This window comes from Macaca fascicularis, chromosome 11 (assembly GCF_037993035.2).
Source record: "Macaca fascicularis isolate 582-1 chromosome 11, T2T-MFA8v1.1".
NCBI classification, from domain to species: domain Eukaryota; kingdom Metazoa; phylum Chordata; class Mammalia; order Primates; family Cercopithecidae; genus Macaca; species Macaca fascicularis.
Window position 1 is genome coordinate 73,097,405 of NC_088385.1, and position 23,609 is coordinate 73,121,013.

Below are 23,609 nucleotides of genomic sequence, written 5' to 3' on the forward strand. Positions count from 1 at the left end.
ATTTTTGTGGGAGAAAGCTGAAAGCAAAAGAATTGAATGTGGTATTTCACTCCTAGATGAATCCTAGAGGCACCCATGGCATCTTACTTCCCTTAAATAGAAAAGAACCCTTCTCTTCCTTTCATCTTTGCATAAGCCTTTGGAGTTATCCTCTGTCAGCTCAGACATTTGGTTTCTCCATAATCCATACATATGAAAATCACAGTCATTATTATTTCATGACATTTATTTTAATACAGTCATGCGCCACATAGTGTTCGATCAACAACATATTGCATCTATGACAGTGGTGCCATAAGATTATGAAACTATACTCTTACTGTACCTTTTCTGTGTTTAAATATGTTTACATACACAAATACTTACCACTGTGTTACAATTGGGTACAACATTCAGTATAGTAACATGCTGTGCAGGTTTGTACCCTAGGAGCAATAGGCTGTACCATATAGCCTAGATGTGTAGCCTAGGCTATACCATCTAGGTTTGTGTAAGTACACTCTATGCTATTCACACAACGATGAACATTGCCAAATGATGCATTTCTCAAAACATATCCCTATCATTAATCGGTGTGACTGTATTAAAATCTCTAGATACAATGGGACCTTTGAATACTGAGTCTATGTTAGTCATTGTGCCAAAATGTATCTCTGGTTTTTACTCTTTTTTACAAAATGTTTTGTTGCTTGAACATTTCCTAAGTAGGATGTAGCAGAAACTAGAAGAAGGGTGTCCAGTCTTTTGGCTTCCCTGGGCCACACTGGGAGAAGAATTGTCTTAGGCTCCACGTAAAATACACTAACACTAATGATAGCTAATAAGCTAAAAAAAAAAAAAAAAAAAAAAAAAAAAAATCCTAAGCCGGGCACAGTGGCTCATGCCTGTAATCCCAGCACTTTGGGAGGATGAGGCAGGCGGATCCCCTGAGGTCAGGAGTTTGAGACCAGCCTGGCCAACCCAGTGAAACCCCATCTCTATTAAAAATACAAAAAGTTAAATTAGCTGGGTGTGGTGGCCGGCACCTGTAGTCCTAGCTACTTGGGAGGTTGAGGCAGGAGAATGGTGTGAACCTGGGAGGCAGAGCTTGCAGTGAGCTGAGATCGTGCCACTGCACTCCAGCCTGGGCAACAGAGCGAGACTCCGTCTCAACGACAACAACAACAACAACAAAAATGAGCTGGGCATGGTGGTGGGCGCCTGTGATCCCAGCTACTCAGGAGGTTGAGGCAGGAGAATGACTTGAACCCTGGAGGCAGAAGTTGCAGTGAGCCGAGATCGCGCCATTGCACTCCAGCCTGGGTGATAGAGCGTGACTCCGTCTCAAAAAACCGTAAAAAAAATCTCATAATGTTTTAAGAAAGTTTATGAATTTGTGTTGGGCTGCATTTAAAGCCATACTTGGCCTCATGTGGCTCCTGGGCCAGACAAGCTTGAACTAAAATATTCAAAACCTACTTTCTCTAAGCCTCTGTCTACCTTGGTGGATAAAACTGTGGGAGTAGAGGAGGAATTGACAGGAATAGGGTAGACAGTGTGGGTTCATATTAAGACATTAAGAAAACTAATGGAGTTGGATGTAGAATATTCTTTTCCTGTAATCTTTCTGCTTCTACCTAAAGGCCACCCCATTTTTGGTAGATGATTAGTCATTTTAAAGTCCAAGAAACTTGGAGGAATCTAAAGCATATTAGATGTCTCAGAACTCAATTTTATCTGAAACTCAGGAGTTCTTTTTAGTAACTCTTTCAATATCATTTGGTTCTAGCTGTGCTCCTTTCCTCATTTTGTCTTAATCATAATGCTCAAATATTTATTGACTGTGAAGGATCCCTGCTATATACCAGGGGAAAGCTCCTGGAGATAGAAGGTGCTACATGCCTTGGGTCAGAAGTAAAACAGGAAATCTGTGATGATTCTTAAGGTCCCAATTAAATCTGGGCTATCGCCAGCAAGAATAGCCTCATTCCCTCTCTGTTCCTTTCCACTTTGGTTTGGGAAAGGGTGAAGAAGGCACAGTAGAGTACCACCACCGCTGATGACCAGGCTGCTGTTAGGTCTGGTCAAGGAGTCAGTCTTCTTCGAAATAACCATACCTTACTCTGGTTTCTGATATGATTTGCTAGTCTTGGAAAATATAAGAATGAAAGAAGGAATGAGGAAGGAATAGAAGCAACCAGATGTGGATACTTGGTTCAGTTGGGAAACTGGGATTATATGTGGAATATACAGAGAAGAGAGGAGAATATAGTGTAAACATGTGGAAAAGGCCTGAACCAGTTCAAATTAATTTAAATAGAAAGGGATATGGAGTAAAATGGACCTATTTGCCTCCCAATTCTCCTGTTTTCTATTTTTGTGGCCTTGGGCAACCCACTATACTTGACTAAACCTCACATTGTTTACCTGTGAAATAAGGATAATACCTTCCTTGCATGGTTCTTTTGTGGTCTGGAGATAAATAGACCAGGTTTTCAGAATGGTGCCTAGTAAAGCCTCTGATAATTTTTTTTTTCCTGATCCTATTAGTTTGCTAAGGACTGATTGCTAACATGTAGTACTATAACTTTATTGTCTTCTATTATACAACTCATGTACTGTTTACAATGCATACCTGGATGACCCTTTCTCTCTGTTATCTATTAATAGATACTAATTATTATAGGACATTAGCTCTGATCATATATGAAGACATTTTTGGATGATAATGTTCTTTGTGCGTGTGTGTTATCTTTATTCAAGAATCTCAAGACGCCAGTTTCCAAAATTTGATGCAGAACTAAATATCTCTGATAATCCAACATTACCCATCTCAATTCAAGATAAGACATTTATTTTTGTCAGACTCCCAGAGGAGGATGCCAGTTCTCAGTCATCTAAAACTAATCATCACTCTTGTAAGTATAAACTTCTATGAGATGTAGGGTTAAGTATAAGTATTTAAGTTTTGAAACATAGTTATTAAATGACTAGTTATAATTTTCTTTGATGGTAAAGAGAAATATTGCTAGCAAAAAAATGAGACATTGAAAATAAATGAACTAACTTAGTAATCATCAAAAGCAGAATACTTTAGAGTTTTATAAAGAAGTAAGCTCTTGACACATAAATGCTCTGTAAATTTTGTTGAGTGAATAAAGGGATGTAGGTGATTTCGTTTAAAATAAAGCAAGGCCCCAATAATTCAGGTTCATTTAGGAGAAAGTAAGTCTTAATTAATGAAGTTTTTCCTTCCTTGCAATTTGAAAAGGAAATACATTCATTTTGAATACAAATACTCAATGCTAATAAAAGCAAGCACTTTTATTTTGTTTCTGAAACAAAAATTGTGACTCAAACTGTTGTCAAGTTTAATTCCTAATAGTTCTGTTTTATAAAATGAGTAGAAGCATGGCTTCTAATTATGGATGTTAGGACGACAGCAGGACAGGGTTGAGAACGAATGTGGGACAGGAAGTCTTCTCCTTTATGTATATGACCTGTGTCATGTTACTTAACCATTTGTAAAATGGGAACCATAGTGGAACTCCCTGTGGAGCTATTATGAGGGTTGAGGGCATTCATCAGTTATGAGACACTCTATAAATATCAGTTTGATGTGACTAACAGATGTTATTAAATTAGCTATTGCAAGTGAATTTATTTAAATAGATTGAACCTATCTATTGATCTTTATTTTCATTATAAACTCACCTAGCAAACCTTTTAAAAATGGTGTAATGGTTTTCTCAAAATTGACTTAGTAAAGGTTTAAATGATTATTATTGAGGACTTTTTGTAGTTGCCACTGTTCTCAAAGGTATATCCTTCCCACTTAACCACTTTCACTGTGTATGTGAAAGTGATGACATACAACTTTATCTGTTAGCCTTTTCCCCTTAGTGTGTGCGTGTCCCCAGTCTCATTTCCCTTGGGTTAATGATCATTCACATGTTACAACAATGTATTTAAATAAATGGGATCATACATAGTGTTCTATAATGTGCTTTTAAAAAATTTATTGTAGAAACTATTTTTTTCTATTTTTCATTCAGCAAATACTTATTGAGCTCCTGTTATATACTAGATAGAATAGATAAAGCAGAGGAAAAGATTTTAAAAATTGTCCCTGAGGTTATTGTGCTTTCATTCTAGTGTGGGAAACAGATAATTAAAAAGTAAACAAGTATAAATATATTTTCAAACATCAGAGTACAAAGAATCAAGTAGACCTAACTGAATACTTACTAGTGACTGATGAAATTTGTTGCAAGATTGCTTTAGATTGTGGGGGCCAATGGTTTGAGAAACAATACTCCTTAAAAATAAAAAGTCAATGATACAGGAATGTTTGAAGTAAGAATTAATGTTCCCTGGTAATTTTCCTTTCTCTTCTTCCCCCAGGACAATCCCATTAAGATCACACACACAGTAAAAGCTTGGTGTTTATCCTTTTAACCTTATTATATCCCTATACAAACATATTTATTTCAGTTTTACATAAATTGGTTTGTAAGCTGCATATTGTTTTGTGACTTATAAATGTATGTTAAATAATTAATAGCTAATGTTTATTCTCACAGCTTACTTAATAGTAGGTCCTATTTACAGATGAGGAAAATGAGACTTAGTTAAACAGATCTCTTTCTTTGCCACTTCACTTAATTCTACCTAAAATATTGTTGGTTTTATTTCTGCTACCCATTCTTTGCATTAATGAGAATATACTTTTTTAAAAAGTCCATTTTAGACTGGTAGCAGAGCTTAACTGATGCTGCTTTTCTAAATTAAAAACTTCTGCTGGAAAATTAGTCTCTTCTTCAAGGAAATTGAGTAAATGTTCCTCAGAGAAGCATATAGTACTTTTTCACTAATAATTAAGTTATTAAGTAAATTATGCCCATGATTACAAAGTACTAAGACCTAAGACAGGATTCATATTTGGACTAGAATTTCAGAGATGCTAAAATGTGAGAAAAATGTATATCTCAGAATTAATAAAATACATTGTACATATCGATCTGTAAGATTTGGAGAAAGTGAAAAAAGCAAGGTATGGAATAGCACCATCCTGTACATGTAAAAAATAACAGTATGCTGGGTGACCTTTTGAAATTCCTGCTCCAGAAGCCAGGGGTTGGCTGAGGGTGAGCTGAGTCTTGGCCGTTTTCTAGCGGTAATCCTTCCTTCATCTGAACAATGAAGGGCTCAGCAGGCAGCTAAATTTGTCTTCCCAGAGCAGGGCATCACAAGGCCTGGGCTTTTTTATTCCCTTGTGATTCTTCTGCTACTCGGGAAACACACATGGGAAAATGCTTGTATTTCCATGAGCCTGAGTTTTCACATTCACAATATGGATGTCATCAGAAGTGAGACTCCCCAACGGCTGTAGGGCATGAGCATCATTGGAATGGATGCGCCCACTATGCCAGGGTTAACCTTTTAGTTGCTAGATCATGGGGAGGTCTGGGGAGAAGGAAAGAGATGGTTGGGGTGGGGAGTAGAGCATTGTGTTTTAGGGGAGTGGCTGTTTTCCAGCTAATACGAAAGTATTGCTGTGTTTTAGACAAGTACGTGCCAGTTGAATATCAGCTCTGAATATAATAGCACCTACCACATGTGGGTGTCCTGCATATTAAATGATATAACATATAAGGCCTGTATATTGTCAAGTTGTAACTCATTACTAATATGATCACAAGGACTTAAAACAGGATGTTTTACATTAGTCATGCTGTTACACACTTTGTACTCCTGTTTATTTTTTAAATTCAGTGTTCATAAACCATCAGCAAATACACAGTGAGTCTATTACAAATGGGGAACTGTCCTGGCCAGGGGTTGACCTCTCTGTTGAGGGTGGGTTGTCTCAGAACCCTTCTTTTCATTCTCTTTCCTACTGCCCTGGCTGATGTGGGGAATGAGGTTGACATTCCCATGATGAACTTGTATTCCATTTGGTGAGATATTTTCCCAGGGCCCCTTACCAGGAATTCCAAATTAGTTTCTTCATAGAAATTGTATTATAATTTGGTGATTTTCTGTGTTAACTTTTTTCTCTTGAATTATTAGGTTTATATTCTACAGTTAAAACTTTACTGCAAGAAAATGACTTACAAAATGCAAAAACATCACAATTTATTGCATTTAGAAGGTAAAGCATTTAAAATATTTTAATATTTTTAATCTAGCTTTTAAATCTTATAACTTATTAATATAGATCCTATTTGGATGGGAGATTCCAATATTTCATCACTGTTAATTCTCTTTCTTATTTTGGGGTATGTCTTTGTTAGACATGGCAGAGGGCACTTTCTAAACAGAGCTCTTTCCACCAAGTATTATATTTAGAAGTTCATAGGGACTTTGAATGGAACAAAAGCTTATATTTAGATAAAAACTACAGGCTGGCCTTGGTGGCTCACACCTGTAATCCCAGCACTTTGAGAGGCCAAGGTGGGCGGATCACTTGAGGTCAGGAGTTTGAGACCAGCCTGGCCAACATGGTGAGCAACCTCTGCCTACTAAACATACAAAAATTAGCTAGACATCGTGGTGCACACCTGTAATCCCAGCTACTTGAGAGGGTGAGGCAGGAGAATCACTTGAACCTGTGAGTTGGAGGTTGCAGTGAGCCGAGATGGTGCCACTGCACTGCAGCCTGGGTGACAGTGCAAGACTGTGTCTCAAAACAAAAACAAAAACCAAAACCAAAACACAAAACTACAAAAATACTATTTCCTGGAGAAAGTCTTGGAAACTTTTTGTACAATCTAGTATGTCATAATTGCTGATAACAAAAGTAAACCTGTAGCAGGTACCATTAAGGTGACCCCTGCATTTTTGTGTGTTTCAGGCAAGACTGTGATCTAATTAACGACTGCTGCTGCAAACACTACACAGGCCACCTCAACAAGTGAGTGTCTTTGAGAACTAAAACTTTTAAGGAGAGTCCTTTGATTTGCTGTTTTTTTCTTCGCTTTGATGTTTGTCACCTATTTCCATATATTTAAAAATAGCTTTTTTCCCATTTGTGAAATATAATGATCTCTTCAATTAAATACAATATATGAATACATCCTTGGGAATTGATATTTTAGTAATGAGTGGAATAAAAAGAAAAATTAGGAGTGAAATTTTTTTGGTTTCAACGTTAGCAGCCTTAAGCTTCTCCAAGATAAGCATGGGGAGCTCAGGGGAATTTTAAAAATTATGTGTGTAGTGTTTCTGAGAACCTTAGCAACAGGGTGCCTGCAGAGAGCAACTTAGTGAATGTCTGTCTATCAGAGAAACATGAGTGTAGACAAGCCACTGTGGTCATACATAGGAAAAATTAATTCATTTCTCTTGAATTGACAAATACCTGCTTTGCACTAAGTATAGACATTCTAGATATGTATAAGATGCAGGTGGAGTGCCTGTCTTCTGAGGGAAGATACACAAAAAATCTGTCAGGTAGCCCAACAAGAGGCCAGAAAGCATGGACTTGAGGCCATATACCCAGGGTCCCAGGAACTGCGATGATGGGCCAGGTCGTTTCCCTCTCCCACGTCTATAAAAGCGGGTATGGACACAGAATTTCCCTTACAGAGTTGTAGTAAGAATGAAATGAAATAATGTACCTAAAGCAGTTAGTGCAATAGCTGGCCTATCACCACCACTTCCTCAATTTGCTGCTGTTGTACTGATATAGTGTCATAATTATTATAATAATATGTATAAGTGCTGTAAGACCCCAAAAAGACCTCAAATAGCGTAATGATAAGAGAGATTGGAGAGCAGAGGATTAATTTTAAAGGAAAAAAATCAAGATTTGTGGTAACCTTTAGAATATAAGGGGGAGGAGAGGCATCAGCATTTAAGCCAAAATTTCTAATTTGAAAAAATTTGACTGGGAGAAGTCGTTGAGTTTGAGGCCCTGCAGAGAGTATGTATAAATAATCAGACGACAGCTATGGGAGCCTGATTTCTTGTTGCCCATTGGAGAATGAAAGTGTTGTAAAGAAAATATGGGAATTATTCTGATAATTGAATCGAGTCTGAGTAGGAGTTAATGCTTGAACAAATGAAATGGAGACTTTCTAAACTTTGATTATATATTATCATTTTCTATCCCAGAGACCATCAGAACAGACTTGTGTTTGGAGTTGGTGATAAAATTTGTTGTACTAGGAATGCATACCTCTCAGACTTACTCCCTGAAAATATCTCTGGAAGTCAGCAAAATAATGATCTAGACACCAGTGGTGAAGACTTTTCTGGTACTCTTCATGATTTTGCTAAAAATAAGCATGACTTTGAAAGTAATGTTCGACTGTGCAATGGAGAAATATTTTTCATAACTAATGTAAGTGAAAACAGAAGATAATGTCTTTTAACTAATTAGAGATATATTTGGTTATTTTATTGTCCTAGGATTGATTCAGAATCTAATGATATCAGAGTTGACATTCTTGTTTCATGATTTTTTGTTAAGGATTTTGGGCATCCATTTTTATGAAGGATATGGGTAGTTATCTAGTAATGTCCTGTCTGGCTTTAGTATCAGAATAATGCTGGCCTCATAAAGTGAGTTGGGAAGTGCTGCTTCTTATATTTTCTAGAAGATTTTATGAAGAAACATTTTTAATAAAGTTAAAGTACTTGAGTAACAAAAAACAAGGCATAAACGAGACATATATTTTAAAAAGCATCATTTCCTTTGTTGCTGCTTAAATGTACAAACTATAGAAGTGGTTGCCTTGTATTTATTTTCACAGTGTGGATACCCTCCTTGAAAGCTGTGAGGAAAAGTAAACTTTGCAAAGAATCTACTCAGACTTATGTAGTCAATATAAGAAATGAAATGTATAGATTTCAAAATAAGAAATAACAGACTGTTCTTCAGAGTCAAATTGAAGATAAGTTTCAAAGACTGAAAACTTATATTTGTGTTTATTAAAATATTTGGGTATAGATATATTCAGTTTGTGCTGAAATGCAAATTTTAAGCCTTTTGAAATTCTTAATTGTAATTGTAATTCTTACATTTTATGTTTGACCCAAAGATAGAATATCTTTGAACATATTTGAACGTAGAACATATTTGAAGGTATGAAAAATAGTTCTTTGTTTTGGTGACAGGATGTAACTGATGTAACTTTTGGAATGAGAAGATCTTTGACCATTAATAATATGGCTGGCCTGGAAGTAACTGTGGATTTTAAGAAGCTGATGAAATATTGTCGCATAAAACATGCATGGGCAAGAACTATTCACACTTTTCAGGTAAGAGGGGACTTTTATAAAACCCTTTAAACAATTTATCAACCTTACAGCACCTTGCATTGTTTTCGTAATTTTTTGTTGCACTTATTAGCAAACAAAAATTAGGAAACAAAATACACGAAAGTACAGAACATAATATAGAGACACCAGGCTTTTGCTCTTTTTTGCTCCAGAGCTCTCTTTATTTTTAGAAATGAAGGCATTATAGGTAAAGTCTCCTCCTGCAGGTCTTCCCCTCCTTGCCTGAGTCTCCAGTATGGCTTGGCATGGCACTGTATTCATCTTATCTTTGGTTAAGTTCTGATATTTTGTTCATCATGAATCCTTTTGTGCCTTAATTTTGATTTACAAAACTGTTACATTAAAATATCTTGATTTATCTTGATTGCCGAGTTTCTTGGCAACCCCTTAAATTTTGTACTGGAGGTGAGTTCCTCACTTGCCTTGCCCTAGTCCTGGGCCTGCCTCCCGCCTTCCTCCGAAGTGACTTCTGCCCTGAATTTGGTATATATCACTCCTATTCATATAGGAGTAATATATATGATTGTTTTCTGTGTTACTGAGGTTTATGTAAATGGTATCATCTTGTTTCTATACTTTTGCAACTAGCTTTTATTTTTTATTTTTGGCCTTATCATCTTTGTGGGGTATAATTTACATACGGTTTTATTATAAAGTTGGATGAGTTTTGACAAATGTATCCTCTCCCTCCATCTTTGTGAGGCAATCTTTCTTCTTTTTTTTCCCCCTAACTTACGTGGGAATATTGTTAGGTTTACAGAAGAGTTGAATGATACGGCAGAGAGTTTTCATATACCCTTCACCCAGCTTTCCCTGGTGTTTAACATTTTATGACTATGGCATATTCATCAAAACTAAGAAATTACTATTGCTGTAAGACTGCTGACTAAACTATGCATATTCAAATTGCACCAGTTTTTCCATTAATGTCCTTTTGCTGTTCTAGGACGGCATATTGAGTTCAGTGCAACTTGCCTTTATGCTTTATTTTAAAACGCTTGAATTCTCGTCTGTTATTAGTGACTCTGTTGTGTATCTCTGTTTTGAGCTTCCTTCTCTGCTGTTGGTATGTTGCTTTAATGTAAAGGTTGCATCAACCCTCATTTTTCTTTTTTTTGAGACAGTCTAGCTGTGTCGCCCAGGCTGGAGAACTGTGGTGTGATCTTGGCTCACTGTAAGTTCCACTTCCCAGGTTCAAGTGATTCTCCTGCCTCAGCTTCCCGAGTAGCTGGAATTATAGGCGCATGCCACCACGACTGGCTAATTTCTGTATTCTTAGTAGAGACAAGGTTTCACCATGTTGGTCAGGCTGGTCTCAAACTCCTGACCTTGTGATCCGCCCGTCTCGGTCTCCCAAAGTGCTGGGATTACAGGCATGAGCCACTGCACCTGGCCCAACCCTCATTTTTGTGCAGAAAAATTTAGGTCAGCCCAAATTTTCTACTAGTAAACAAACATTAATTAGCATAGAGTTTTTTTTTTAAGTGGGTGGGGCTTTATTTATTAACTTACCCCATCTTGGTTCCAAAAAGAATTTGAAATGGCTTATTAAAAATGCCCACAATTCACCTGATTTTTTTTTTTAAAGGTAAAAAAGGGTGGGGTATGGTGGCTCATGCTTGTAATCCCAGCACTTTGGGAGGCCAAAGTGGGTGGATCATCTGTGGTCGGGAGTTCAAGACCAACTCTGGCCAACATGGCAAAACCCCATCTCTACTAAAAAATACAAAAAAAGTAACTGGGCATGGTGGTGGGCACCTCTAAACCCAGCTACTCGAGAGGCTGAGGCATGAGAATCACTTGAACCTGGGAGGCAGAGGTTGCAGCAAGCTAATATTGTGCCACTGCACTCCAGCCTGGGCAACAGAGGGAGACTCCATCTCAAAAAAAAAAAAAAAATATATATATATATACACACACACACACACACACACACACACACATACGTATATATATGTATGTATAGAAAGGATGTCAAGTGAAAAATAAAGTTAAGGATGATAAAACAGTTCTTGCCAGGGGTGGTTGGAATGCAGCCATGCCCGCTTCCCTGTTTGCTAATGTCGATTGCAGATTTGGCTTTAAGTTTCCTTAAGACCAAAGTTCCCCAGGTAAAGACAGAGTAATATTCCTGGCTCGGGTCCTGAAGAAATTTCTTCCATGGATTCTATGATGCCATCCTTCACCTTTAGGAAATTTTCTTGTTCTCAGTTTCTTCCGTTCTGTCTCTCTAGAATTCCTAATATGTACATATTAGACTTCCAGAATTTGTTACCTAAATTTCTTATCAAACTGTCCTATTTTCCTTCTCATTAACTTTGCTCTATTTTCTGAGAGATTTCCTTAAATTTACAATCCAGTTTTTCTGTAAGAACGAATGAAGAGTAAAGGTGTCTTTATTATTACTGGGTTGAGGTTGGAGTAGATATTCTGGTTCTTATTTCATGGTTGAAGTAGCATCTCTTAGCTCTAAGAGCATTCATGATTCATGATTGTTATCTTTCTTTTTTTTTTTTTTTTGAGACGGAGTCTCGCTCTGTCGCCCAGGCTGGAGTGCAGTGGCAATCTCCGCTCACTGCAAGCTCCGCCTCCCCGGTTCACACCATTCTCCTGCCTCAGCCTCCCGAGTAGCTGGGACTACAGGTGCCCACCACCATGCCTGGCTAATTTTTTATATTTTTAGTAGAGATGGGGTTTCACCATGTCAGCCAGGATGGTCTCGATCTCCTGACCTCGTGATCCACCCGCCTTGGCCTCCCAAAGTGCTGGGATTACAGGGGTGAGCCACCGTGCCTGGCCCATGATTGTTATCTTATATCAACACACTGTTTCTTCCAAGTTCAATTCAGTTCAACAAATCCTTACTGAGTCAGGCTCTGTTCTTGGTGTTTAGTATAGGTCAGTGAATACAACAGACAAAGATTCTTGCCATTGTGAAGCTTAAATTTGGTGGGGAAGGAGATAGAGACAGACACGATCATAAAAATACAGAAAATAAAAACAAAAACAAGAACAAAAACTCTTTGTTATGTTAGAAGGTAGCAAATCCTGTGGAAAAGAGGTGGGAGTGTGTGCAATTGTGATTTTAAATAGAATGTCGGTGTAAGCCTCATTGAGAAGATAGCATTTTATCCAAAGACTTAAAGAAGGAAAAGAAGTTAGCCATGTGAGTATCTGGGACAGGAGCATTCTAGGTTGAGGAATAGCCAAGGGCAGGGTTCTAAGGTGAGAGTCTGTCTGGTATAGTTGAGGAGCAGGAATAGCAAGGCAGCCACTGTAGGAGACTGACACTAAATGAGACAGGAAAATTAATATGAGGTAAAGAGGGTAGGAGGATGGTGGGGCCAGGTCACCTCCTAGAGCATTTGAAGGCCTGCACTATCTAGTATGTTAGCCACTAGCCGCGCATAGCTATTGAGCACTGGAAATGTGGCTAGAGTGACTGAAAAACTGAATTTTAATTTAAAAACTGGATACTAGGCTGGGCACAGTGGCTCACACCTGTAATCCCAGTATTTTGGGGTGCTGAGGGGGCGAGTCATTTGAGCCCAGGAGTTCAAGACCAGCCCGGGCAACATAGTGAAACCCCATCTCTACAAAAAATACAAAACATTAGCCAGACATGGTGGCATGAACCCATAGTCCTAGCTACTCAGGGAGCTGAGGTGGGAGGATCACTAGAGCCTGGGAGCTGGAGGCTGCAATAAGCCGAGATTGCGCCACTGCATTGCAGCCCAGGTGACAGAGTGAGACCCTGTCTCAAAAACAAAAACAAATAAACAAAACAAAAATTACTAGATACAGTCATTGGAAAACTTCTGTATGTTGGAAAAACTATGTTTGGAACAACTTGGGTATGTGAATCTTCTTTTTCAACTACAAATTTTATGAACTCTAGAAATAGATTAAGTATTTCTGATGAAAATTTAGTATCCAAATCGTACTGTTCTGGGTATATAAAATATAGAATTTCAAAGATGTAGTCTTTTATTAATAATTTAATATTGATTATATTTTAAAATGATAATATTTTGGATATGTTAGCTTAAGTAAAATACAGGTATATTATTAACATTAATTCTATCCATTTCTTTTTTAATGAGACTACTAGAAAATGTTAAGCTACATATATGACTTGTTTGTATTTGTATTAGACAGTGCTATTCTAGACTATTTTAAGGACTTCGGCTTTTACTCTGAGTGAAATGGGGAGCTGTTGAAGGTTTTGTGGCTCTTCATACAAGTTGTTGAGTTGTAGAACCAATTTATAGAATAGACATATACATAATTAAAAGTAAATATAGGAAACTTACCTCCTTAAGAAGTTTGACAGTTCTGATGATTCAAGGAGATTTAAAGCAATGGGTAAATTATTTATAGCAGGTTATCAAGGTGAAGTTAGGTGTCTATGTCTTTCTGAGGTAGACTTAAGTACCATCCTAGAGTACAGAATTTCAGGGATGGCAGTCCTTCGGCTCCTGTAGCATGACGTTTTAATTTTTTTTTTTTTTTTTTGAGATGGAGTCTCGCTCCGTCACCCAGGCTGGAGTGCAGTGGCGCGATCTCGGCTCACTGCAAGCTCCGCCTCCCAGGTTCACACCATTCTCCTGCCTCAGTCTCCCGAGTGGCTGGGACTACAGGCGCCCGCCACCACGCCCAGCTAACTTTTTGTATTTTTAGTAGAGACGGGGTTTCACCGTGTTAGCCAGGATGGTCTCGATCTCCTGACCTCGTGATCTACCCTCCTCGGCCTCCCAAAGTATTGGGATTACAGGCGTGAGCCACTGTGCCAGGCCGACATTTTAATTTTTAATCATCGTTCACTCAGTGAGGTACTGGAGAAAGAACAGTGAGTGGGGTAAAGGTGAAGCTCTGCCTTCACGGAGCTTAGGAGCTTAGGGTCGGTACAGCCTGTGATAGAGGAAGTACAGGTGCTGGAGAGTAATAGATGGGGCGGCTACTCCAGACACGGGCCAGATCAAGGCCATGGACTGAGGAATGCTGACAGGACCACCTGGAAGTCCCTTGTGCTGGGTGGAGCATGGTTCATGGAAAAGAAAGGGAAAAAAGGAGGGAGAGGAGCAGGGCCAAGCTGGCTCTCGAAGGGCTTTACAAACACATTAAGGGGTTAGGACTTTATTTGGAGTCCCTGCGAGCCATTAGAGGTTTTAAGCAGCGTCTAATATGATTGGATTTGCATTTTACAAATATCGCTGTGCCTGCCATGAGGATGATGGATTGGGCAAGAGAAGGTACAGGGAGACTGATAATGAGAGCATTAAGTATTAATAATAGTATATCTACTATTATAACTATATTTTTCTCAGTGTCGCTTGATAATTAAGAACTAGGTTAGTTGAGTTTAGGTAGACATTTTCATATTTGAGAATACACAATATAAGTCTAAGGTGAAGAGTGGTGCCATATATCTGTGGAAATGTATGTAATCAAGTACCATTTATGTCAATTTCTGAGACCCAGCAACATTGGAAAGATGTGGTTATCAAACTTTTACAATCTAAGAAGCTACTTCAAACTCTCTGTCTACGGAGGTAGAAGAGCTTGCTGAGCAAGAGTTTATTTGCAGTGGATGTGTATTTTTTACTTGCCCCATCTTGTCAGTTGTCTTCCCACAATTTTTCCTTTGGCAGGAGCAATGTCGGAGCAATGGGGGAGATAATGCTACAAACCATTTCTTTGTCTCTGTTGGCACTGGATCCACTGATCTCAGAATATAGGACTAAGAATAGCCCTCAAACTTGAAATTGTTTTCTTACAGTTACAGGATGACATTGAGTATTTTTCTTGCCTATCCAATTTTTTGTTAAAAGACAAAGGTTCATTGTTTTCTTTTTTGTTTATCTTGATAAAAGAAATAAGTTGCCCAACAATGGAAAAATACAGACAAGTAGGAGAAAAAAAATCACCCATAGGCCCTCCGTTTGGAGACATTAATAAAAAATTTGGTAGAATTTATCTCCGTTTTTGTGATTTGTTTTGTTTCATCGTATATAGCTATGTTCTTTTTTTATATACTTGTTTTGGATCAGAGTAACTATATTGCTATACAATTGTGACCATTCTATATGTGTGTGTGTCTATATATCTATGTATATATAGAGAGATATATATATACGGTTTTCAAAATGTTGTTTTAAAGTATCTTTGATATTCACAAAATAGTATGCCACTGTGTATATATTTTATAAGTATATAATATATATTCACCTATTACTTGCTACTTAAAATTTCCATATTTTATCATTATATGTAACATTTTATATACATATATTTATATATAATATATCTATAGTTTTACTATTACTGAAGTTTTTATATTTTTCCATTATATGTAGTAATGGGTCAACACATTTACACATGAAGCCTGTACCATCATTTCAGTCTTTTATTAGGAAAGATTTAGTACTGCATGCAGTCTTTAAAGTTTGCTGCTGGGTTTCTACAAGCCAGCTGTGGACCTGTGAGACCTGAACTTAGCAGCACGTTTAGCAGTGTGTTTAGAGTTCCTGGAGGATGAATAAAAATGGAACCCGTAAGATGGACACATAATAATAGTCTGGCCAGGTAGAAGTGCTTGAGAGCACTGAGGAGTTGTCTCCTTTCCTTGTCTGTAAACTGTCTGAACCTGTTTTATAGCATTTAGTCTTCACACCATATTTTTCCTCCCAGGGGTCCGAGGAGCAAACGGTTGTCTATGTGGTGGGGAAGGCGGGCCGCCAGCACTGGCAGCATGTCTACACCGCCGTGACCAGGGGCCGCTGCCGAGTGTACGTGATTGCAGAGGAGTCTCAGCTCCGGAATGCCATTATGAAAAACAGTTTTCCTAGAAAAACTCGTTTGAAACATTTCTTGCAAAGTAAGCTGTCCTCTAGCGGTGCACCTCCAGCAGATTTTCAGACCCCACGGAAGAACTCTGGAGACAGTGGAGGACCCAGCACACCGTCAGCATCTCCACTCCCTGTAGTCACAGACCACGCCATGACAAATGATGTCACCTGGAGCGAGGCCTCTTCGCCTGATGAGAGGACACTCACCTTTGCTGAAAGATGGCAATTATCTTCACCTGATGGAGTGGATACAGATGATGATTTACCAAAATCGCGAGCATCCAAAAGAACTTGTGGTGTGAATGATGATGAAAGTCCAAGCAAAATTCTTATGGTAGGAGTGATGTTTGCATGTTCCCAAGTTTTATTTAAATATTGCTGACTTCAGTGTGCTTATAAATGACTGTGTGCTTTTATTAGTGTTGCATTGTGCTGTTGGACTTAAAAACACTTGTTTTTCTCATTTCTGTCAAATTTCCTTTACCTCACTGTCTGATCTCCACTTCGTTTCCTCACTCCTTTTCTGCTTCACAGCCTCTAACTGAAGACAGCTCCCCAAAGCTCAGTTTTTTTTTCCTTTGAGAACTGCCTCATTCTCACAGTTTCAGCCCTCTCCTTAGCACCAGTGATTTGGCCAACAAAGTTTTGACTATAGTAACATTTCAGGCACCAGGAATTAGAGATAAGTGACAGTTCGCACTCTCACACTGATGTCTTGGTGGAGACAGCCGGCTATGTCGGTAATGTGGTGATTTGCTGAGTGCTCTGGCACTGAAGAGGGGTTAATGAACCAGCTGCCTAATCTGTGTCTTTGTTCCCAGAGATTGACTTTCTGGAACCACAGCCCAGAATCTTACTCTCTCTTCCAGTTTCTCTGTTTCAATCACCATCTTCCTAGTTACATGGCTTAAAATCTTAGAATCACCATGGACTCGCCTTCCTTTCACTCTCTACCATCTTCTTGGATGGTTGGTGACCTGGCTGCCCTCCCCTTTCTTGTTCCCATTCTCATAATGTAGCATTCCCCTTTTTCCATGATTTTGCTTTCCATGGTTTCAGTTACCTATGGTCAACCGTGGTCCAAAAATATTAAATGGAAAATTCCAGAAATAAACAATTCGTCAGTTTTAAGTTTTATGCCATTCTGGGCAGTGTGATGAAATCTCACACCATCTCATTCTGTGAATTCTCCCTTTGTCCAGTGTGTCCACACTGTGGACACTCCCCGCCCGTTAGTCACTTGCCACCATCTTAGTTATCGGAGTAAGTCTCAGTATTGTAGTGCCTGTGTCAAGTGATCCTTATTTTACTGAATTGCTTTATTTTTTATGTTATTGTTGCTAATCTTTTACTGTTCCTGATTTATACATTAACCTTTTTTATAGGTATGTATGTATAGGAAAAACCAATACATTTGGGTCCGGTAGTGTTCAAGGCTTCAGGTGTCCATTAAGATTCACTTCTTTGTTCAAAAGCTTCAGTGTCTCCCAGGTGCCTACAACATAAATTATAGACTATTTAGCTTTGGAATTTGAGACGTTTCTCAGTTTGATTCCAGGTATCTCCACATCGTTTCATTTCCCACTATGCTTTTTCTGCTTTTGTCAAGCTAGTGTCTTCAGCTCACTAAAATGAATCAAACTTTTTCATCCTCCTTTTGACTCTTGCGGTGTCCCTCATCTTGAATGCCTTTTTCTGTCTCCTCTCATTTAGCATTTGGAAAAATACATTTAGGAAAAAATTGAAAAAATAAAAATAAAAACCTGCCAGTCACTGATCTAAACGTTAAGGGAGGAAAGCACACCAATACTGGCTTCGTGGATATTACATTCCAGCATAGGCAAGAAATACAAGAGAAAGTCACATTTCAGATTAAGAGTCTATGAAAATGAAAACCAAGGCAAGGACATAGGGAATGGCAGGGGGTGTGGTGGGCAGGAGGTGCTATTTTGACCAGGTCATGCCTCCCTAAAAAGGTGACATGTGAGCTGAGCACTGAATGTTACCAAGGAGCCAGCATGGGGGCCTCTGAGGATGTAAATAATGCAAAGCCTGGAAAGGGAATGATTTTATTCAAAGAGGAAGGCTGGTTGGCCTAGTGCAGTGGCTCACACCTGTAATCCCAGCACTTTGGGAGGCTGAGGAGGGTGGATCACCTGAGATCAGGAGTTCGAGACCAGCCTGGCCAACATGGGGAAACCTTTTCTCTACTAAAAATACAAAAAAGTAGCCAGACATGGTAGCTGGCACCTGTAATCCCAGCTACTCGAGAGGCTGAGGGAGGAGAGTCATTTGAACCCGGGAGGCAGAGGTTGCAGTGAGCCGAGATCACACCACTGCACTCCAGCCTGGACAACAAGAGCAAAACTCCGTCTCAAAAACAAAACAAAACAAAACAAAAGACAAAGAGGAAGGCAGGCTAAGGTGGCTAGTGAGTGAAGAAGAGGGTGCAGGTGCTAGTGTTGGAGAGTGGGCAGGGCCACGGGAATGAGTTGGGATTTTATTCTGCTTGCAGTGGGAATTCATTGGAGGGCTGGAAGCATTGGTGTGATATCATCTGATACCTGCTTAAACATAGTCCCAGCATGGTGGCTCATACCTATAATCCCAGCACTTTGGCAGGCGGAGGTGAGAGAATTGCCTGAGCCCAGGAGTTTGAGACCAGCCTGGGTAATATGATGAACCCCCATCTCTACTAAAAATACAAAAATTAACTGGGCATGGTGGCATGCACCTACAGTCCCAGCTACTCAGGAGGCTGAGGCAGGAGGATCACTTGAGACTGAGAGGTTGAGGCTGCATTGAGCTGTGATTGCATCGTGGTACCCCAGCCTGGGTGACAGAGCAAAAGCCTGTCTCAAAAACAAAACCGCAATCCCTGCTGGGTGTGGTGGCTCACACTTGTAATTCAAACAGTTTCAGGAGCCAGGTGGGAGGATCGCTTGAGCCCAGGAGTTTGAGACCAGCCTGGGCAACATAGCGAGACTCCATCTCTACAAAAATAGTAAAAAATTAGCTGAACGTGGTAGTGCATATCTGCAGTCCCAACTACCCAGGAAGCTAAGGTAGGAGGATTGCTTCATCCCAGGAGTTCCAGGCTGTGGTGAACTGTGATTGTGACATCCCATTCCAGCAGCCTGGGTGACAGACCAAGACCCTGTCTCAAAAAAAAAAAAAAAAAGCTGGGCATGGTGGCTCACACCTGTAATCTTAGCACTTTGGGAGGCTAAAGTGGGCGGATCACTTGAGCCCAGAAGTTTAAGACCAGCCTGGGCAACATGGCGAAACCCCATCTCAACCAAAAATTCAAACAAAAATTAGCTGGGGGTGGTGCTGGGTGCCTGTTGTCTTAGCTGCCTAGGAGACTGAGGTGGGAGGATCACCTGACCCCAGGAGGTTGAGGCTGTGGTGAGCTGTGATGGTGCCACTGCATTCCAGCCTGGATGACAGAATGAGACCCTGTCTCAAAAATACATACATACATACATAAAAAATAAACAATCCCTCTGGCTTCTGTGGAGAGGGAACTGTGGAAAGTGAAGGGGGAGTGAGGAGACCAGTAGGAGAGCATCGTGGGGAGAGCCTAATGAAAGAGCGGGGCTGGTAATTTGTGGTTGGAGTCTGGATGCATTTTGGAGATGGAGTCTGTATGACTTTCTGATTAGATTTGATGGGGTAAAAGAGAAAGTAATCCAGGATGATTCCTGGATTTTTGGCTAAAGCAATTTGGGGAATAGCAGTGCCATTTCCTGAGATGAGAAAGATGTGAGGAGAACTCATTTGGGGAAATGAAGCATTCTCTTGTGGCGTGCTGTTGTTTAAGGTACTAATCGGAAATGTACATGGACTTGTTGAGTAAGTCAGTGGTTGGTAGAGGAGTTTAGAGCCTCAGCAGGGAGTAGGGTAGGAAAGGTCCACTTGGGAATCATTGGCATGTAGTGATATTGAAAGGACTAGGTGGGTTAATTTCAGAAGAGACTGCAGATAGAGGAGGGGGCCTGACGACAGAATTCTGGGGTATTCCCAGCTTTTAGAGATCTAGCAGAGGAGGAGGAACTAAAAAGGAGTGGAAGTGAGATAGAAGGAAAACCAGGGTTGTGGGGAGGGAAAAAAAGCCTGGACTGAGGGGGCTGATGAGAGAATGGGAGCTGAAAGGGTGGAGGAAGCAGTGGAGACAGGTTTTGAAGAGGGCTGCTGAAAAAAGCAAAGGTGGTTGTATCTGAATAGAGGACTTGTGGTCAAGGAAAACCTTATTGGTTTGTTTACTTTGGATGAGTACATTAAGGCATCTTAGTGTGCTGCGAGAATGGTCCAATGGAGAACCAGAAATTCATGATTCAGAGAGAGAGGATAATTGCAGAATTGGAGTCCTGATGTGGGTAAGATGGGAAAAATCAAGAGAATAAGTAGAGGGGTTGCCCTGAGACAGGATTAGGGACAGAGGACCCTTCTTCCATGGTAACCAGAAGGAGTGGGTGTAGTACGTTGGGTATATATAGCAGAAGGAAGATAAAGTAGTTCAAAGATGATCACCTCACACCATCCTCTCTCTCTCATTGTTGTAATCCAGCTCAGTTTCTGTGTTGTTCCTGAAGGCTTCTCTTTCTCTGAATTCCCGTAGGAGGGCACACACCCCCCCTTCTGTACTGCACTTGCAATAACCTTGACTCTGTAAATGAAGCTTCTTGAGGACAGTATATCATTTTTGATCTGCTAGAACATTTGGTACAATTGCTGATCACATGGTAATACCTCGGAAATACTTAGTGATCAAAATATGAGTCATGAATATATGGCAATGAAACTTTAAAAAAAAAATCAGACCTTCAGAATATTGTTCTTTCAGGTTATACTGAAAGTCATACTTTTATTCTTGTAGTGCCCCCCTTTACTTTGACAATTCCTTTTGGAATCACTTTTGAGGCAGTAAAAGATCCTTTTGAATGTTTATAAGGGGAGCAAACTTCTACTGAGACCTATTCTGAGTTTAGGAAATAATCCAAAGGCATTTGTTTTCTGGTTTTATGAGTTAGAGGATCCAATTTGGGTAATGGATTTTGTGTTTTTTTTTTAAAAAAAGGTGAGATTATAAGTAATTTCCAAATGTAGTTCCAATAGAAGCATAAGAATTGCTTTAAGTGCTGGCAGTAGACTTGTTCAGGTGAGTCTTTAAGCTTCCAAGGCCGTAATAAAGGTAAGAAGGGGGAACCCAGTGGAAAAAGTGCTGATGTAACCTGCCAGAACCGGGCTGAGCTGTAAATGGGGAATACTTATATCCTTTGTCCCCAAATGGATATGGCACAGGGAAAAGGTTCTCTAAGAGTCAGTCTGACACAGGGCACAGCATGTGAAGTCCTGGCACATTAGGAGACTACAGGTGTAAAACAGTGTGGCTGGAGCACAGGGCACGGTGAGAGGATGGGCCGCAGACACAGGAACTGGCAGGGAGGATGGGCACAGGGTCTTCTGAAGAGGTCGTACATTCTTCTGATTGCAATGGAGAACAGTAGAAGCATTTTAAGTGCTCTGTGAATTGAAATTTATGAAGGTGATGTTGACTGAGGTTTAGTGGATGATGATGGTTAGGGAGAGAGTAGGGAATGAGTTCCCAGCCGAAAGATTATTTCAGTAACCTGAGTAAAATGAGGAGACTCTAACATTAGGATGTAGCAATGGGGATGGAGAAGAGATGCTAAGGATATAGCTGATGCTAAGGATATAGCTGATGGGACGTAATGATCAGTTGGATGCAGGTGGGGTTGGGTCTAAGGATAACTCCAAGGCTTCTGGCTCAGGCATACAAGTAGATCCAGCACCATTAACCAGATTGGGAAAAGAGGGTCAGATCTTTTGGGAAAAGTGATTCAAATGGACATAGTTGAGGGTGGAGGGGGAAGTTTCTTCTTTTTCCCCTCTTGGACAGTAGAATCCCTGCTAAGTTCCATTCTGTATCCCAGATCAACTCTTTGATGGAATTTCCATCTCAGGAAAACATCTTTTTTCTGAAATTAAACTTGTCATCTCTTACAGAAGTCCTGAAATAAGGCTTTTGACATGAGCAGAAAAGAGAGGCAATTCCAAAGAAAGACCCTTTTCCTAAAATTGAATTGTGCTTACTCTTTTCATTTCTTTATGGTGGTGAAACTTCATGACGATACTGGCCCACTTTGGAATCATCAGTAGCACAAAGAATATGACTGTAGCATTGCAATGTTTTATCTTACATATCCAGAACTGACTTCATGGGCAGGCAACATGGGCAGTCCTCCAGGACTCAGGCCCCACACTTAAAAAAATTTAAAATGTTCTGTAATCACCATCTTGAAATTCTTAATTTTGAACAAGGGGCCATCATTTTAATTTTGGACTGGGCTGCCAAATTATGTAGTGAGCCCTGTCTACACCTTTAGAAGTTAGACACATGTACTAATTCAGTACATAGTTACTTCTAAATGCCAGCCCCAGAGCTGGGTCCTGGAGATACCACAGTGAGCAAAGCAGGTGTGATCCTACAAGGAGCTGATAGCCAATTGCTTTGGTTGCTCAAGCCTTTCAAGGGTTGGGGAAGGTGCATTATTTCTTTTTCTGAAGCAGAGGGAATACAAGTACATAGGGTAGTCTAACTACATTTTTACAAAGTTAACTTTGTTCTTTTAATTGTTCTAACAGGTGGGAGAATCTCCACAAGTGTCTTCCAGACTTCAGAATTTGAGACTGAATAATTTAATTCCCAGGCAACTTTTCAAGCCCACAGATAATCAAGAAACTTAGTTTTATTTCAAATTGCTCAGAGTAACTATTTTTTCTTTTGGAGACAAAATGAACATCGTAACATCAAAGTACCAAGATAAAAAAAGTTGCCCATAACTGGAGTTTTAAGGTATTTGTGTGTTAGCAAATGTTTTAAATCCATTTAATCAAAGAAAATATTAATGATTTCAACATATGTCATTGTGAGAACTGGTAGCACTGGACATAAGTGAAGAGATTAGATATTTTATATACATATATATTTTTATACAATTGTGTACATCAAGCCGGGTGCAGTGGCTCACGCCTGTAATCCCAGCACTTTGGGAGGCTGAGGCAGGCAGATCACCAGCGGCCAAGAGTTTGAGACCAGCCTGACCAACATGGTGAAACCCCATCACTACTAAAAATGCAAAAATTATCTGGGTATGGTAGCACACGCCTGTAGTCCCAGCTACTCGGGAGGTTGAGGCAGGAGAATCGCTTGAACCTGGGAGGCGGAGGTTGTAGTGAGCTGAGATCGCACCACTGCACTCCAGCCTGGATGACAGAGCGAGACTTCATCTCAAAAAAAAAAAAAAAAATTATGTGCATTAAAACATGTCGTATTTTTAGGATAATGCCTTCGTAACTTTGATGATCGTCATGTGTTATCTTTGCCAATGGGTTGAAGCAGTGGCAAAGAAAAGCTGTAACTGCATCTGTAGATATTATTGACATGCCTCTTAGGATGTTAGATTGTGG

General features: G+C 39.7%; 1 protein-coding gene across 3 annotated transcripts in view; it reads left to right on the forward strand.

Annotated features, from left to right (window-relative positions):
- HELB (DNA helicase B) overlaps positions 1 to 22,898 on the forward strand; it is a 36,022-nt gene extending 13,124 nt beyond the window's left edge. For all 3 annotated transcript variants that reach the window (XR_012420445.1, XM_015431167.4, XM_015431168.4), the window contains 7 exons: positions 2,743 to 2,897; positions 6,052 to 6,133; positions 6,836 to 6,895; positions 8,098 to 8,326; positions 9,103 to 9,246; positions 15,958 to 16,449; positions 22,785 to 22,898. Coding sequence is in view for 2 of the 3 variants with exons in the window: in XM_015431167.4 (XP_015286653.3) it covers positions 2,743 to 2,897; positions 6,052 to 6,133; positions 6,836 to 6,895; positions 8,098 to 8,326; positions 9,103 to 9,246; positions 15,958 to 16,449; positions 22,785 to 22,886 (1,264 nt within the window). In the remaining variant the exon portion in view is untranslated. The remainder of the gene's footprint in view (positions 1 to 2,742; positions 2,898 to 6,051; positions 6,134 to 6,835; positions 6,896 to 8,097; positions 8,327 to 9,102; positions 9,247 to 15,957; positions 16,450 to 22,784) is intronic.
- Positions 22,899 to 23,609: the final 711 nt, after the last annotated feature.